This window comes from Mobula birostris, chromosome 14 (genome assembly GCF_030028105.1).
Source record: "Mobula birostris isolate sMobBir1 chromosome 14, sMobBir1.hap1, whole genome shotgun sequence".
Taxonomy (NCBI): domain Eukaryota; kingdom Metazoa; phylum Chordata; class Chondrichthyes; order Myliobatiformes; family Myliobatidae; genus Mobula; species Mobula birostris.
In genome coordinates, this window is record NC_092383.1 from 88,304,641 (window position 1) to 88,317,575 (window position 12,935).

Consider the following 12,935-nt stretch of genomic DNA (forward strand, 5'->3'; position numbering starts at 1 on the left):
TAACTCTCTTTACTTATTCATCAAAGCTTCTACAGGCAGTTTCTTTTTAATGTTCCTTGGAAGAATAAATTCATTCTGTCTTCCAGTTCCTAAATAATTTTGCTGTCATTTGCTAAATTTCACATTGCTCCCATCACCAGGCATGCTGCTTTTTCTTGCTAATTTAAAATTCCTCTTTGCGACTAATACTATCTCAAACTTCCTTGGTCCAAGCTCTTTTTCCTGACATTTTGTACCAGAGAGGAATAAATAATTGTTGGAATTCATGTACACATACATGCAATATTATCCATTAAGTATCCATCATCTACCCTTTAACACCTCATACAATTTTAATTTACTTTGTCAGAACTCTGTTCTAATTCTACTATTCCATTCTGTATGTTAGTGAATAACTATCATGTTCATTCTTTCCAAAGGGACCGTGAACAACTAGATAAAGCACATTTTTAAAATACTGAACTGCATTCACTGCTGTAAACAAAAAGCTATTTTTATTAGTACAGGTGAACATTTATTATTTTTAAACCAACCAGACATGTTAAACACACAAACTACAAGGTCAGGGTAGGTTTTATTCCCACTTACATAACTCATCTACAAACAGCAGAACATCGCTTTTCAATTAATTTTATTGCAATACCTTAGCATGAATACATTTTTAAGCAGTTTCCATTAACAGAATTAACAAGCAATCACAGTGCAAAAATGGCAATATACTGTATTTAAAAGATGACATCCAACAGATCAAAATTAGATAAATCTTCATTTACCATAATTTCATTTACTTTTCTTGCAAAATAACCTGAAACACAAATGTGCTGTTGCTACCACTTAGTGCCCCTTTCCAGCTTCCCACACATACCACCCACGCTCCACCAATCATCTCCAGTTCCAGTTGTGGAGGAGTTCAGGCTTCCTAAATTGACCTCATAGGCCAGAGAACTGGAGTGAAAGAGAGTCTTCCTCAATCCTTAGGGGATATCTAAGAAGGTGGGCCTTCATATTGAACTGGTTTCAAACATGTGGGGTTGTCTGACCACCTTGAGGCTGTTACAACTACAATGAAATTGTAAAGAGGCAGGGTAGGCAAGTGATGAACAGATCAGCCACTCTTCATTTGGTTAAATGCGTCACTAGCAAAGTCAAACGTTAAAATCTGATGTCAAAGTACATTTGCCATTGTTTGAACCACACACACTACACAAAGTATCATTAAAGTATATTTCCAGCGTTCTATGGCAATGATAACTGTTTAACTTCAGGTCCTAAAACTGTGGACTTCTTTTACGTTCTGGTGCCACAGTTTTGCTTGTTGCAAACCAGGTAGTTACTATTCTGCAAGATCATTACATTATTTTGGTGAACAAGTTTCAAGCACCATCAAAACCTTTGTGGATGCATTTCTACATTTAAAAATAATGTTTGAGGCAACATGGCAAATCCAATTTTTTTTAAAACTTGCTTTCCATTCACATTTCACATATTCCAGCATGTAAATCAGCTCTTTTTGATAGTCAAGCAGAGGATCAACTTATAGCAACAAATTAGCAAACAAAATACACACAAATACAAAAAAGGAGACCACTCAGTCTCTCAGTTCCATGCCAGCCCCCAGAGGAGCGATCCCATTCCACTAGTTTCGCTGTATTCCTGTACCTTATTCTCTTTAGTAAGTGTCCAACTTCCCTTTGATTTAACTAATTGTGAAAAGCAGCAAACAAGAAGCCAGTGTGTCTGCCACAGTAGGAACAATTAATAGAGGATAATCCAACTGGTTTGAGTAAGCTGTCCTGTGCAATGAAGTCTTATGTGCTTTAGTGTCTGTAGTAAGCAGGAGGTAATGAGGCAGGCTAAAAAACAACCAGCATTTTGCAACACTATAACCACCAATATTTTCCAAGTATTTAATAAAACACCAGCATTTGTTCAGAAAAGTGAAAGCTCTAATAGAGTCATATGACCTACTTCGAGTATTAAAAATTATTCTTTATTCTATCACCTATCTACCGACACTTGAAAATCACATATTACTTTTGGATACAAATTATTGAGTGCAGTTTCAAAAATTGGGCATGAACCATTGGCAAGACATTGCACCTGCCACAGGCTGCATTGGGGAAGCAGAGCACAACTGTTCTAGACAAATGCACAAATATCAAAACCCAGTCACACTTCTTAACCACTCAAGACCTCCATTACAATTCTCACAATGTTCGGCCGTTTATGAAGTGCTCCGAATGCAGAAAAAGCAATTAAGCCCAATAATGGTGGATAGAAGGAACTAAATATTTCTGATACAATTTACACATGGAGCTTCAAGTGAGATCATCCAATATAAAACATGATTTGACTGAGAAATTCCAGAACTGTTCTGTAGATGAAGCAGCCTGAGTAAAGTGGATCACAAATAGGATATGGGAATGCTTATGGAAATAGTGCAGTGTAGAACAAAAGCAGGTAACAACCAGCTATCTCTGCTACAGCTGACCATTGTGATGGATGGTGCACTTCGCTTTGTAAACAGCCTTGGTTAGGGATTATGTCACCAAGGTATTTTCACATTTTATGAATGAAAATACTGTACAAAGCATCACTATTGGCTATACGCAACTAACAGTAAACTACATGCCTTATCTTCATTGTAAAGAGAATGCTTATGAAAGCACAAGCAGCTGTCTTAGATACTCAGCTGACCATTAGGTAAACTACTAGGGAATAATCGCATAGAAACTCTAATCCATTTTGGTTATGTTGTGTAGTTGTGGCTGATTCTGTTGAATACAAAGATACCAAATTTCAGAAGCAGAGTAGGACAGCGAAGAGTAAATGAATTCCAAATTAACATCGATAATTTGTAGGTTTGTACCTGTTCTGTGGGCATTCACAAAACTTATTCATGTTTTGATCTTCAATAGGACATAGGGGGAAGGTAAAGTCATGCAGCAAATCTGACAATAGAGAGTTATTTAAGTGGTGAAAGATAGTTGCATACTTGTGTGCTATAGAAATACCGAGTTTAACTTTATCACAAACCAGAAGTGATAAATATAAAATGTGTGTAACATCTATAATCATCCAATGCTCCATGGAGCGTTAGAATAGGTTATGTGTGAGTCAGGAACTGGAAAATACAACTCAGAATATAAATAATGTTCTCAACCTTTGTGCTTACCTTCAGTGGGAACTACTAAGCTCTGGATCAGCTAGAATGTAAGACTTTAGTTTCTTTTAAATCAAAGATACTGAAACATCAGCCTGGAGAGGAAACTTACAATTCAAATGTTCCTACTTGTCTACAACAAGTGACAAACAAGAGAAAATCTGCAGATGCTGGAAATCCAAGGAACACACACAAAATGCTGGAGCAACTCAGCAGGCCAGGCAGCATCTACAGAAAAAAGTACTGTTGACTTTTTGAGCCGAGACCGCGATGATGCCACACTCAGGTTGGAGGACGAACACCTTATATTCCGTCTGGGTAGCCACCAACCTGATGGCATGAACATCGATTTACCCAACTTCTGGTAATGACACCCCACCCCCATGCCCTCAGTCCCCATCCCATTTTACGCCTCTCCCCTTCTCTTTTCTTTCTTCCATGGCCTTCTATCCTCACCTACCAGACTCCCTTCCCTCCAGCCCTGTATCTCTTTCACCAATCAACTTCCCAGCTATTTACTTCATCCCTACCCCACCTTTTAAATCTACTCTTCATCTTTTTCACTCCAGTCCTACTGAAGGGTCTCAACCCGAAACGTCGAATGTACTTTTTTCCCCCCCATTGATGCTGCCTGGCCTGCTGAGCTCCTCCGGTATGTTGTGTGATCTATTGCACAAGGTCGCTGTGATATTTATTTATTGAGATAAAGCATGGAATAGGTTCTTCTGCCCAGCAATCTCCTGATTTAATCCTACCTAATCACAGGACAATTTACAATCACCAATTAACCTACTAACTAGTAGGTCTTTGGACTGTGGGAAGAAACGAGTGCACCCACAGGGAAGCCATGCAGTCACTGAGAGAATATACAAACTGAACCCAGGTCGCTGGCACTGTAAATCATTATGCTACCATCTGCCGACCCATATCGTGCACAGCCTGGAGTTAAAAGTAATCACTCTGACATAGAAACAAAAAACATGTTTTGATAAGGATCACTCTCAAAATATTAATATTTCAAAGGTTATCCAATCCAACATGCATTATCTGCTTATAATGTAGAAGACTTGACTATTGCATTTTTAAGAGTTTTAGTTTCAAGCAGAAATGTGATCTATGTTAGCTATTTAATGAATAAAATCAATTATTTTTGTTTTTCCAGATTTTTGCAGTATTTCTAGTGATGTGTGACATATACTCTGTATGTAACAACAGGCTTGCAATTTAGAAATTGGAAGGTGGAAGCATAAGTTATAAGCACACATAAAATCTAATAAATCTTGATAGATTTGATTACATATAGGCAATTAACCCGTAGGCTTATCTGTTATAATGGGAGCTACCTGCAATGAAATATTTCTAGACCTACATGAGATTAGTCTTTGGTGAATTACGTACAGCTAGATTTTTCTACCACAGCAACGGAACTAAATAACATAATCTTTGCCATTAACAGCTCCCACTTAAATCTCAAAATATACTGTGCACTCAGATATTTTACAAGAAAGCACTTTCAATATTTCTGCTCGGGATAAAACTACACTCAGTGGCTTTTAGATACACCTGCTCGTTAATGCAAATATCTAATCAGCTAATCATGTGGCAGAATTCAATGCATAAAGCATGCAGACATGGTCAAGAGATCAAGAGATTCATTTGTGGTTCAGACCAAACATCAGAATGAAGAAGAAATGTGAACTCAGTGACTTTGACTGTGGAATGATTGTTGGAACTATACAGAGGCTTTGAGTATCTCAGAAACTGCTAACCTCCTGAGGTTGTCAAACACAGTCTCGAAGTTTACAGGAAATGGTGCAAAAAAAAAAGACAGACAAACGTCCAGTGAGTGGCAGTTCTGTGAGCAAAAGTGCCTTATTAATGAGAGATCAGGGGAGAATGACCAGACAGGAAGGCGACAGTAACTCAAACAACCAGATGTTACAACAGTGTGCAGAAGCACACCTCTGGACTCATATCACATCAAATTTTGAAGTGGATGGGGTACAGCAGCAGAAGACCAAACAGGGTTCCACTCCTGTATCTAGCAGATTGGCCACTGAGTGTAGGTACCGTGGATAAAAATTCAAGGTTCGTCTTAAGACTTGTGTTAGTTCTATTACATTTCTTTTTTCCTATAAATGTCAGGAAGAAAATGTATCTAAAAATAGTTTATGATAATATATGTGCTTTGATAATAAACCTACTTGAACTTTGATCAGCAAATAGGATGCCCTCGATATCAGTGAATTGTACAGAATACCTAAAACTCAGTTTCCGTAATTTGAACTAGGAGGGATGCAGGACAGAAATCCTGAATCATTCATTTTAGAACGAATGGAAATGCACATTAAAAACATAACAAATTGTACAGAGACAGGCCATTGAGTTTGTGCTCATGTACACATATTGCTCTCACATGAACCAACTCACCTGGTCTCTCTAAGCTACCTGCTTTGTCTGGGCAACACTCTGCCCATACCCTGAGACAACAGTTGCACTTTGATCATTAGTTTGTTTGGAGACAGCAATGATCTCTCAAACTTTATCCATTTCTAATCATTAATGACAAGAATAGCTTGGATTCAGTCAAACATAAGCCAGTACCATAGTCCTGATGATGGGTCTCAGCCAAAAGAGTTAACTCTTAATTCCCCTCCGACCTGCTGAGTTTCTCCAGCATTTTGTGTGCGTTGCTTTGAACTTCCGGTATCTGCAGAATCTGAAACATGATGCTGGAAATCGAGAGCAATATACACAAAATGTTGGAAGAATCTGCAGAACTTATTTATTTATTTATAGATATAGCGCGGTATCAGCCCTTCGAGCCACACCGCCCAGCAAACCCCAATAACCTTGATTTAACCTTAACCTAATCACTGTTAGAATGATTAATTAACCTACCAAGTTTGTCTTTAGTCTATGGGAGGAAACCAGAGCTCCCGGGGAAAACATGGAGGACGTACAGAGACACCTTACAAAGGATGCTCCTAACTCCAGCGCCTTGTACTCTTAATAGTGTCAGGCTAGCCACAATGCTATCATAGCACCCTGCCTTCGCTATAACATCACTGTTAGGTTGGTTTGCTGATTGTAAACTAAACATTTACCGACATCAGCCAGTGCCTCATTCTGCAGTAATTCTTTTGTTGGTTGCCTTTTAGTAACACTCAATAGTCCATGTTTGACTAACATGCACCTTACTAACTTTCTTTCAAGCAATGGGATGCACTGGCACAAAACTGCCAATTACAATCATCGTTTACTACAAAGCTGCACAGATTTATAAAAATACCAATTAAGTTCAACCAATTCATAGTCACAACACCTCCCTCCAAATTAGTGAAACACTCCAACATAGATTTCATTTTAGACAATAAAAGCTAGTTTTGCACCATGAAGTAACAACCCAAAGGAATCATTATTTAACTTGCAAAACTTGCCTTTATAACCTAATCTCTGCAGCAGCATTGAGACCCACACAGCAAAATGTTTTTTTTTTCTCCTTTGTTGACAGATTCCATGAATATCCATTAAGGGGTACTTTATACCTGGGTGGTAGAAAATTAATCTGAGTTACATAAATAACTCTTCTGCTATTCTCTCTGAAAATAAAGGCTCAGTAACTGAACCATCCATGCATATGAGTTTGTCAGTAATAACTGCTTTTATAGGCATGCTATGAAAATGCTGGAGGAACTCAGCAGGTCAGGCAGCATCTATGGAGAGGAATAAACAGTCGACGTTACAGCCGGGACCCTTCGTCAGGACTGGAAAGGAATGAGAAAGGGTCTTGGTCCGAATGGTCAGCTGTTTATTCCTCTCCATAGCTCCGGCATTTTGTGTGCGTTACTCCGGATTTCCCCATCTGTAGAATCTCTTGTTTAGTTTGTTACTGTTTATTGTATGCTATGTTTTACCTCTTGTATTTTAATCAATTACCAAGATTTGACTAGAAAACAATCTATAACTCTGGAAAAGAAATGGACTGCATGTGCAGAAAAGCACCACATATGCAATTTCCACCAACGCTCATTCACCCTAATCAAGTTTTAAACTTGTTCATTGCCACGTCTGGATTGAAAAGCAATTGACAATGAGACCATATCAAATTAACTTATTGCAAAAAGGATAATACCAGAAAATAAGTCTGGCCTTAGACATGATCACCATTCAACATGACTGCATGCAAACTATATGACAGTATTGCTGTGTAATATCAGTGTAATTATGACATATATCCTAAGGTACTGTTAGCAGTTTGGAATAATGGACACCTCATTGTTTAACAGGAAATTACTGTAGTGCAGTTGCAGTACTTCATCAGAGAGCAAGAACAGACAGTTTCATAGTCACTGTTGCCAGTGTTTTACTTAGTAATAATCTACTGTACGAGGCACAAAGCTGTCAAGTGGGCTGTGCAAAACTACTGACATTTCCTAAAACCGATTTATTGATATTGGCCGTTGCAAAGCTATCTGGGAAGAGGATTCTAGGCTGATATGCTGAACTGCAGCTATCCATTAAAAGCAGCTTCAGTAATAATACCAGGCAATTTTCAGCTTATTAAGGACAGCCTGCAAATAATTGTAACTTAATACATAAATAATTATAACTAATATGCAAATGAATTAATACTCAAAACTAAACTTATTTTTAAAAAGAAACCGGCATCATTTATTAATGCACATACTGCAAAACACTCAGTCTGTGCTTAATGTAGAAGGGAATATATTTGGGGAACTGTCTAACTTACTTGAGATTGGAGCTAAGGTCACGGATCAATGAGGTCATGGGTTGACCAGTTCCACATTAGTCCTGCCCAGGACTGGATACAGGAAATCATAGATTAATCATTAATTAGATACATTCTTTCCTTCTGAAAGCCTCATACCCAATAAAATTGTGATGGAGTCAAAGGTAAAACCTTAGAATACTTAAAACCCTCAGGAAGTCCAAGGACATTCTTTAGGTCATGGAGGACTTGAAATGTAATCGATTTAGTCTACAAGACATAAATACCAGCCAAAATAACACTGTCAGGACTAATTAATGATGATGAGATAAATTACCAGTCTCCTTTTAACAGTTTTGTTTTTGGGATGAGTACTGTAGAAGCTTGGTACAGAACAGCATAATTTTTCTTTGATCTCAAATGTTAAGTTCAGTGGGAATAATACCATCTCTGATGATATAGTAGTTCTTGAGTACAGTAACGAACAGTCATCCTAAATAATGTGCTCCTAAATGGTGGAGTGAGGCGTGGATTCAACAACTTCCTCCAGTGCACAAATAATAAGCCAATGCTGAAATTACCACCAGAGTAGACAGAAAGTTTAAAAAAAAGAAATGATTGTTTACAACGCTCATGAGATCACCCCTATTTAGCAGTAAACATATATAATAAGGGTGTTCACTGTCTACATCATTAACAAAAAAACCTATTTGATTTCTAAATATCCAAGTCTCACCATGCTTGTGGCAATGCCTCACATGCTACTTCATCTATGCAGAGGTTAACGGTCATAAAGCCGGGTGCTCCTGCACAACCAAAGCATCTCTGGGAATGCAGGGAGGTAGATCTTTTGGGAACAAGCCAAAAGAATCGCCATGGTCACAGTCATGAGGAAAATAACGTGGTGTGAATGTTACCCACCCACCTTGGACAGCTTTGACATTCAGTCAAAAAACCTGTCCAAAAGGAGCAATCTATTATATTTAAAATCATTCACACGTTACTATAAAAACAAGCATAATGCAAGGTAGAAATCATTGTGTATGTCAGATGGACAACTTTATAAATAGCTTCAACTTCAGAAGTTCCAAGGAATAATAATTAATGATATACAGAGGGTAAACAGTCAGATACTCTAGCAGTCTACAGGTGATTTTAGTTAGAATGTTTTAAACAACTGCCCTTCCCTGTGAAGGCCATCGTGCATTTCATTATTCAGACAGTGGAGTCATGTTTATTGCTTCATTCTCCCATCGTTCTGCCGTGATTAATGCCTGTGTGATCAAGTTCAACTCTTCACACAGGGTTTCATAGCGGTAGCCAACTCGGATATCTGGGACATTGGTGCGACGGATATCATTGCCCTCTATGCTCTCCTTTTGGTAGTTTGGTCCAAGCCAGTAACCTTTTATCTAGAATGTAAAAGGAACATTTATTTCAGCCATTGTAGAGGCTCAATTCTAGTACAGGTCGACCTTCACTAATCCGGCACCATTGGGACCTGAGGAGTGCCGGATTAGTGAAAATGCTGAATTACAGAAGGATCACATTAAGCATAATCAATGCTGGATTATCGAAGGAACCGGATTACAGGTAGTCGGATTAGTGAAGGTCGAATGTACAAGCAATTTTGATCAAGCTCACAGATTATGAAACAAACAGAATCAGATATGATACTTGCAGTAATCAGAGACTGGGGAGAAAGCATGGGGCCTACTGAGAAGGATGGTGGAGGTTAATTCAATGCTAGATCAGGAACAGGAATAGAAGGAAAGGGAAAAGGCAAGATGAAACAAATAACAGCTTTTTAAAAAATTCTGAAATTTAGAACCTTAGGACGTGAGAGCGCATATTTCCAATGGAAAACACTAAAGTAAGATCATGCTTAAAAGTTTGACTATTTCCCCTGAATCCCAAATGATCATGTTGAATAGGATTTTATCAGCCATTCCTTGAATAGGCATTCTGCTCAGACTGCTGTTGAGCCAAGCATTTCAGAAAGGGCTTTGATCACTATTTAACTCTACAAGGTCACAGATCTCCACTGCATGATGGCAAATATCCAGCAACTGATGCAGCGAGCTGGGTTTTACCCAAGTTAAATGGTAGTTTCTTTTTTTTTATATACCATTTTTACCATTTCTATGAAACTTTGACTAATGGAGCAGCCACATAATTGGGCCATAATGTACTGGTCCCAATGCATCCGATTAACTGGAATCCACTATATACAATTTTCTTGTAACTAACTGCACATTTTATTAACTTACTTGGAAAGAAAATTCTAGTCTATGACTTCTTGAAGAAAATTTAAATCTTCCCTTGTTTGATCAACACTAACTGCTTTTACCTACTATCTCTTCAGGGAGTCTGTTTAATATATTTACCATTTGCTTGCTTCGAAAACTGAACTGCCAACTTGTACTCAAATTATAAAGTGAAACTTGAATCTGTCGGCACCTTCTGACCCAGAGGAAAGAGTTTTATTGCTAATTTTGATTACAGTTAAGGTGCTAATTCCTCATTTACCGGGATAAGTTAGCAAGTTAATTTTGAACAACTGGTTCAATTACTGGATGCTAATTTGACAACTCTCAACTTCACCTGAACTGCATCTCAAGCACATTTCACTATCATGGCTGATTTGACAGCAACCTCAATGCCATCAAGTCTGTCTCCTTACACATCACAAATCTATTTACCTCTGAATTAAAGGAAATCAAATTCTCTGCTTCCACTACCTAATACGATAAAACGATACTATAAGAATGCAAGTAAATGTGGAATATCTTAACAATTATTACATAATCAAAGGTGATCTTTTGTTAGCAACTAATCCTTTTGTCATTTATAATCTTCAGTTAGCAGATCAAAAATGGACAGGATTAGTCAAGCTCTTACTTTTTATAATACTTGTATTAAGAGTAAACAAAAATAGGGAATATTGTTATATTCAACATTTACAAAATATACATTGTGGCCTCCAAGTGAATACCATAATCCATTAAAAAGAAACACATTCAATGGAAGTAATCAGGATTTTAAGAGTTAATTAGTTTCTCCTGAGGAAGTTACACAAAACTCAATTATGCAATCAGTATAAAGTTTAGAAAACCTGCCATTAAAAGTCATCAGTATGAAAAAAGTCATATTTTCCCAGAAAATAACGCAGCAGGATTTTTAAATCAGTAAGTTCCCAATGGTAATGCCAGAATGAGCATTGCAGTAAAGGCATGGCTACATTTCAGATATACCAGATACAGCTGGGTGGCTGGTGATGAATAACCAGGTGCAAAAGGACTAATAGTAACAAATGCATTAGATTGTCAGTAGCTCTGGTGAATTGGCAATTAGATTGCACTTTGTTCATCTGTGAAGCACCAGTTGGTTGGATAGTGTGGAACTGCTGCCTACATGTGGAACATGGATCCAGTATGCTAAGATGATTATGTTATGGGATGGTTCACACCTGAAATGGAGGGGACCAATATCCTTGTGAGAAGGTTTGCTGGTGCGGCCTGGAGTGATTCAAGCTAGATTTTCAGGGGGGTGGGAACCAGCGTTACAGGGCAGCAAGTGGAATGGCTCTGGAAAATTGTTAAGACCATATCCAAAGATGAAAACTGATGGGTTGAGCATAGTAGGACTAATGTTCTGACCTCCAGAGGTGTAGGACTTATGATAAATTTTTAGCCCAAATTCTCCACTGCAGTTGGACTTGAACCTACAACCCTCTCGATTCTTTAAAGAGCTGATACTCAATTCTACAAAATCTTATTGAATGTGATTCAGCATCTTAGTGCCAGTTACCTTGTGAGAGAAGCCACTCATTATTACACTGTTCCGTGCCAGCTCACACATGTCACAAGAGCTCAACTTCCATACCTGGGCAGCTATGCTATACTCTTCCATTAGCGGCTCCTGAGGGAAGAGCAGGCGTGTTAAAAATCAGATGTAGAGCACTAAGCTGCACGTTTAAAAATAAACTAACAAAATAGAGAGGAAGTTAAGGAACCACAAAAACAGAAAATACCTGATAGTTCAAGCTGCCATCATATGGAGAGAAAGAGGGTTAACATTTTACCTCAATGACCTTTCATCAGAATGCAGGTTAACTCTTCCCTTGCTGCCTGCCCTACTGAGAATTTCTAGTACTCTGTTTTATTTCAGCTTTCCATCATTTTGCTTTTGTAATTCAGCAGAAGTGAAGGATCATTCTGTGTAGCGATCACAGCGGTGAGAATAATGCAGAGTGAAGCAAAGATCAGTTGAATGACACTGAAGTGGAAGTTACATTCTAAATGGCTGATGAAAGATGAGCTAGCCTGTAAACCAATTATCTAAAAGATAGGGAAAAAAATACTCCAACTGTTTTAAAGGTTCCTCAAGCAGTGTGATATCCTGTCACGTGTTGTAACGGTTTAGTACTTCTGAAATGAAGTGCCTGTGTTTATAGAATTTTTATCATGAGACCTGTGAATGTTCTGTTTAAATACATTTTACAATGTTCCTCAGATTTGTTACTTTAACTTGAATCACAGAACAGCTGAGCCTTCTGTATTTGTACTTCTAATTCTGGCTCCTATGTTCAAATGGCAGAACTATAGATTAAATATGTAAGCATTAAATCATTTAAGATGCTCTACATTTATCCAGGTACCTATCGGCAATGCAAGGACTGATTCAATGAAAAATTAATTTTTATCTGTACAAAAGCATGGGATACATATCAAGAAATACATACATATATTACAGACATAGACTTGCTCATATAATATTTGATAAAAGTGGATTTTAAATAACCTTGAACCCTGTGAGGGGAGAAAAAGTAACTTTCTCAAAGTAGATTCAAAAATTTAATTTTCACTATCTGCAATGGAAGCTGGTACAAGTAAATAGAAGTGGCAACAATCTACTGTGTCGAGTCCCAAGAGCTAAAATCACTCAACAGTACAGGAAATGAATGATTATATTTGTTAGAAGCTTAGAGATTCTAATCACAAGCTGAGAGGAATGTCAGGTCAGATAAATCTCACTGAT

The 12,935-nt window shown here is 37.8% G+C and overlaps 1 protein-coding gene across 3 annotated transcripts in view; it reads right to left on the reverse strand.

The window, feature by feature from the left end:
* Positions 1-482: 482 nt before the first annotated feature.
* LOC140210070 (AMP deaminase 2-like) overlaps positions 483-12,935 on the reverse strand; it is a 163,048-nt gene continuing 150,595 nt past the window's right edge. For all 3 annotated transcript variants that reach the window (XM_072278854.1, XM_072278852.1, XM_072278853.1), the window contains 2 exons: positions 11,706-11,816; positions 483-9,307 (listed from right to left, as the gene is read on the reverse strand). In XM_072278854.1, the coding sequence (XP_072134955.1) occupies positions 9,107-9,307; positions 11,706-11,816 (312 nt within the window). In that variant the 3' untranslated portion in view covers positions 483-9,106. The remainder of the gene's footprint in view (positions 9,308-11,705; positions 11,817-12,935) is intronic.